At 42.3% G+C, this 5,958-nt stretch overlaps 1 protein-coding gene across 1 annotated transcript; it reads left to right on the forward strand.

The window, feature by feature from the left end:
* The first annotated feature begins 240 nt into the window (after positions 1 to 240).
* tubb2 (tubulin, beta 2A class IIa) lies at positions 241 to 5,402 on the forward strand. The gene is made up of 4 exons (XM_048162838.1): positions 241 to 437; positions 741 to 849; positions 1,416 to 1,526; positions 3,844 to 5,402. The coding sequence occupies exons 1-4, from the start codon at positions 381 to 383 to the stop codon at positions 4,914 to 4,916; spliced, it is 1,350 nt and encodes a 449-aa protein (XP_048018795.1). The 5' UTR covers positions 241 to 380; the 3' UTR covers positions 4,917 to 5,402.
* Positions 5,403 to 5,958: the final 556 nt, after the last annotated feature.

Consider the following 5,958-nt stretch of genomic DNA (forward strand, 5'->3'; position numbering starts at 1 on the left):
AGTCTCGCTGCCCTCTGCAGGAAAGAACTGGGAGTAAACAAATAAATATTCGTTTTGACTGTGGACTAGAAACAAAACTAGGATTACAACTAATTTTTACATGAAATTATTCAATATTATTTGACAGGTGTGTGTGCTTTACGGCTTCGCGTTTTGTCGTAAACGTTGACTCAGCACTTTGAGCGCTCGAGCGCGTCACCGGTGGGTGTGAGTGAAGGACACGCGCTGCTGCAGCACTTCCACTGCATCAAACCCGCGCCTCGTGATTGGCTGAGGGCAAATGAGCTGGAGCTGACTGAGAAGATCTCTGATCGAGAAGCAGAGCCGCATCAGCTGCAGTCACAGACACAACGCATCCTTTCAGCATCACAGACGGTACAATGAGGGAAATTGTACATATCCAAGCCGGACAGTGCGGCAACCAGATTGGTGCCAAGGTAAGATTATATTTAATTATATCTCACAGTTTTTCGTAAATGTTTAGAATTTTTACCTTCTATTGCAAAAGAAAGAATTAAAAGAAAAGAAAATATGGGTTATAACTTACTGCTATTTGCAAGAAAAATCCTGAGGGTGATTGTGTTTTATGATCATCCGTCATGGTTGGGTGTGGTGAGGGTCTGCAGTGGCTCCTGTGCGGATCAATGCATCACACTGCAGTGTGCGTCATTTAATAACTTAGCAAATATGGATGGACATGTTTTCAGAATTAAACCTTCATTAACATTTGTGCGTTTCAGTTTTGGGAGGTGATAAGTGATGAACATGGGATTGATCCCACTGGCAGTTATCAAGGTGATAGTGAACTGCAGCTGGAGAGGATAAGTGTTTATTACAATGAGGCATCTGGTAAGTCAGCTTTGGCTCGATCTGATATTTTTGCATTGAGTATTTTGATGTGCATATCAGTTTTTGATTATATATACTGTGCATTGTATTAGGTCATGGGGTCCAGATGGTTAGTTATGTCCCCATAGACTGCAGCTGTCGGTTATTGACTATTTCAGAGGCCCGTCTGACCTCATTCTTATAGGCTACATTACAGATTTTCAGTCAAATATAACCCAGTTGCATTATTTATATATTGTGGGGTATTAGCACAGTCATTCAACAATACCCAGATGTGTCTTTGTGGTTCTGGGGAAAAGAGTATGTCTGTAGCTGCTGTTGTCATCAGAAGGGTGGAGCAGGGTAGTGAAGATGGATGACGATGCACTTATTCACGAGGATCAGCATTCATGATACAGACATGATGTTATAAAAATTAATGCATTAAATGCATCCATTGTATATTCTATTTCATTCATTTGAATAGACGCTCTGGATCTTGTTTTAAGGTTGAATTATTTATTTATTTATTTATTTTGTATGTTCCAACCTTTGCATGTTTACACCAAACCTATTTTATTCCACAGGAAACAAATATGTCCCTCGTGCCATCCTGGTGGACCTGGAGCCTGGCACTATGGACTCGGTCCGCTCTGGCCCATTTGGACAGATCTTCAGGCCAGATAATTTTGTGTTTGGTATGTTTATCCCAAATTTAATTTTTTCCACAGCTTTTCCATTGTCAAGCATATTTGATTTGGAATGATCTGTGAAATTACGAGATTCTAACGTTGCTTATTTTAAAACAGAATACAGTACTCTTTTTTTACAAAACCAAAAATAAAGTGGGACTGAAGATGCTAAGCTCCAAAAAAGCACCATAAAAACAGCCAATACAATTCGTGTGCAATATTTCACGTCTTCTAAAGCTATAGAACAGGTCTAAATCTATAGAAACAGACTGTAATTTGCTTGTTATTTACTGAAAATCTTCCACTCTGCCATACTTCTCAATCCACAATCATGCTCGCATTCAATTCAAATATACTGCACATGCATAAAAACAAAACATAAATAATATTTCACTGCCAGTTTGCATGAAACATGATTTTTCTGTCCATGTGAAGACAACAGCATGTCCTGGTGATTAAATGCTCAAACTGTGCATGCATTGAAATGTCAGTTAAGTATACTTTTAAAGGCTTAAGGCCTAGATACACCAAGCAAAATTTAAGAATGAATGGGTGTGATGCATTTTGAACTAAATCTGAACAAAACAAAGTCATTTTGAAATTTGTAACCACTTGACAGCACAAACTTTTTCAAAAAAAATTCACACCGACAAACATCTTCGAACTGCATGCAGTTGGGTCCATGCCGATTACGTTATACTTGGGTGGGGCTTGACGCTCCTCCCTCTATTTTGACGTGAATCTCCAGTTTCAGGTTCTACAAGAACAGGAACACACTGAACAGTTGCTTTATAGCTGAATGTGTTTGCAATTTTAACTGAAAATCTGATTGCTGAAACTGAAGAAATTTGCGAGTGGCAATGTTCTGATTTGAAGCAATAAAGCGCTATAAAAATAAATGCCTCTGCAATTCAACAGTCCATTCATGTTGTCATGTTTATTTTTCAGAAATTAGCACGCAGCAAATATTTACGTTCGTCCAAACTCCGTTCCCAGCAGAATTTGCAACAAGTACATCGCTGGCCATGCATTTCGAATTTCTTGTTTTACCCCTGAGCGAAAAATAAAACAGAACTTCGGCATTAGTATAAAAGGGCCTCGACATCTCTTCTTCTGTTGATGAGGGCGGGGCAACTTGTCACTCACATGAAATTGACCAATAGCAAAACACAGCCATCCAATCAATTCCCTATGGACAAAATCAAGCCCCGCCCTACATTTGTTCTTGTTCCAGAAGCCGTTTCACTAGGATATACATCACAATCCAGTTACATCGTGACATAAGTAATAGCGTTTCCGGGTCCAAGCCTCGAGAGAGAATACATCTTAACAGCCATTTATGAGCACTATTTATCGATATTACACATTTAAGTTAAGCTTTTATAAACCCACGGTATATGAACTACAGTCATTTTAATGATTTATAAAAGATGAATCCCTGTCTGGCCTGGGATTTCAAGTATGGAGATAAAAGTTCATAGGATCATGATTTTTTTGGTAAATTATTAGTTTATATTAGTAACGGTTGGTATCTGATAGAGCAGGGATGGGCAACTTCAGTCCTGGAGGGCCACTGCCCAGCAGAGTTTAGCTCCAACCCTAATCAAACACACCTGAACCAGCTAATCAAGGTCTTTAGGATTAGTAGAAAGTTATAGGCAAGTGAGTTTTTATCAGGGATGGAGATAAACTCTGCAGGACACTGGCCCTCCAGGACCGGAGTTGCCCATCCCTGTGATAGAGCATTTGGACCCACGAAATGGTGACGCATTACTTCAGACTTAATGAGCAGTTTGGAGAAGAAAAGACTATTGCACCTTCCATTTTATGCCGACTTTAAACAGGTATATATAGGGGAAAACTGTGATCTAAATAGTGACCTACATTTCCATCTATTCCTCACAAAGCTGTATCATGTTGTATGGCAGGGGTTCTCAACTTTAGTCCACTTTCCTACAGAGTTTAGCTCCAACCCTGATCAAACTCAGTTGTTTGTAGCTTTCTAGTAATCCTGAAGACCTTGATTAGCTTGTTAAGGTGAGTTTGATTAGGGTTGGAACCAAGATCTGCCTTAAAGTGGACCTCAAGGGCCCAAGTAGAGAACACTTATTATATGGACTACTTTTATGGTGCCGTTTTTGTCATAGCTCAGCAGCCCATCCTATAGATCATAAGTCGTTCAGTTTTAGAACAACATGAGGGCAAGTGAATGATGACAATTCATTTTTGGTTCAGCTAACCCTTTAATTCAATCCTTGAAGTCAATTAATCAGTGTTTTTAATTTTATCAAGTTTAAACTGGGACACATGGGCTTTCTTTCAGGTCAAAGCGGAGCTGGGAACAATTGGGCCAAAGGCCACTACACAGAGGGAGCAGAGCTGGTGGACTCAGTGCTGGATGTGGTAAGGAAGGAGTCCGAGAACTGCGACTGCCTTCAGGGCTTCCAGCTCACACACTCCCTGGGCGGAGGCACCGGGTCTGGTATGGGCACTCTCCTCATTAGCAAGATCCGTGAGGAGTACCCTGACCGGATCATGAACACTTTCAGTGTCATGCCTTCACCCAAAGTGTCAGACACAGTGGTGGAGCCCTACAATGCTACACTCTCTGTGCATCAACTGGTGGAGAACACCGACGAGACCTTCTGCATTGACAACGAAGCACTCTACGACATCTGCTTTCGCACACTCAAACTTACCACTCCTACTTACGGTGACCTGAACCACCTTGTTTCGGCAACCATGAGCGGAGTCACCACTTGCCTGCGATTCCCGGGCCAACTTAACGCCGACCTGCGCAAGCTGGCAGTCAACATGGTGCCATTCCCTCGCCTCCACTTCTTCATGCCTGGCTTTGCACCTCTGACAAGTCGTGGAAGCCAGCAGTACCGTGCCCTTTCAGTGCCAGAGCTAACGCAGCAGATGTTTGATGCCAAGAACATGATGGCAGCCTGCGACCCACGCCACGGCCGCTACCTCACCGTGGCAGCCATCTTCCGTGGCCGCATGTCCATGAAGGAGGTGGATGAGCAGATGCTGAGTGTTCAGAACAAGAACAGTAGCTATTTCGTGGAATGGATCCCAAACAACGTCAAGACCGCAGTCTGCGACATCCCACCACGTGGGCTCAAAATGTCTGCCACATTCATCGGCAACAGCACAGCCATTCAAGAGCTGTTCCGCAGGATTTCAGAGCAGTTCACCGCCATGTTCAGACGCAAGGCTTTCCTGCACTGGTACACTGGCGAGGGAATGGATGAGATGGAGTTCACAGAGGCAGAGAGCAATATGAATGACCTGGTCTCTGAGTATCAGCAGTACCAAGACGCCACTGCTGATGAAGTGGGCGAGTATGAGGAGGACGATCTTGAAGATGAGGAAGACGTTCGCCATTGAGACAGCTCCCCAGAAAGCCAAGTGAATGATGTCCAGCACCCGTCTCTGGACGTAATGGGTGGAACTTGATCTAGTCCAGCTTCACCTCTATGGAGGTTAACCTAATTGAGTTTAGGGAGTGGCTGGACCTTCCAAGCTTGACCCATTGTGTCCCAAGAGGGGGATCTGGATGTCAAGCACCAACCATTAGCTTTGTGGTGAGCAGCCTCTCCAAAAAGCTGACCGCTATGTAGTTTACCATGTAGTTTTCAAAACCGTTGCATTTAGTTTATCTGAAAATTTCCATAGCAATGCGAACAGTGCCGCTACATTATAATTCGAAAGGTGCTATTGTGTTTAATTGATGTTCAGAAAAGATACAAGTGAACAGTCATTCAGTGAACAGCGATCAGTCCATCTTGGGTACACTTACGATATGTTTTGTAACATATGCTTCAAACTGCAGTTGCCATGTAAAAAAATTAAAGTGGTCACTAATATACATTACTCAGTCTCTTGTCAATAATGGTTCAATTCAAGTTACACATACATTCATTGCTCAAATAATTCATGCAAGAAAGAAAGAATTGGTTTTACCAGTTTAAAACACACAGTCACAACAAACCCCTTAAGCCAGGGGTGTCCAATCCTGCTCCTGGAGGACCACTTTCCTTCAATGTTTAGCTCCAACTCACCTACCTGGAAGCTTCTAGTGATCCTGAAAACCTTGATTAGCTGGTTCAGGTGTATTTGATTGGGGGGTAGAACTAAACTTTGCTGGAAGGTGTCTCTTTAGGAGCAGGATTGGACACCATTGTCTTAAGGCAAGAAAAACCTTAGTATACAAGTATACTTAGTTGGATTCTCCTAAATCAGGGGTGTCAAACTCAGCTCTTGGAGGGCCACAGCCCCACAGGGTTTAGTTCCAACCCTTCTTTAACACACTTACATAAGCCTGAAAGACATGATTAGCTGGATCAGGTGTGTTTAGTTAATAATTATAATTTGTTAATTTGTTACATTTATATAGCACTTTACATATGGAAGGGGGAAATCTCCTCAA

The sequence above is a fragment of the Megalobrama amblycephala genome, linkage group LG17, assembly GCF_018812025.1.
Source record: "Megalobrama amblycephala isolate DHTTF-2021 linkage group LG17, ASM1881202v1, whole genome shotgun sequence".
Taxonomy (NCBI): Eukaryota; Metazoa; Chordata; class Actinopteri; order Cypriniformes; family Xenocyprididae; genus Megalobrama; species Megalobrama amblycephala.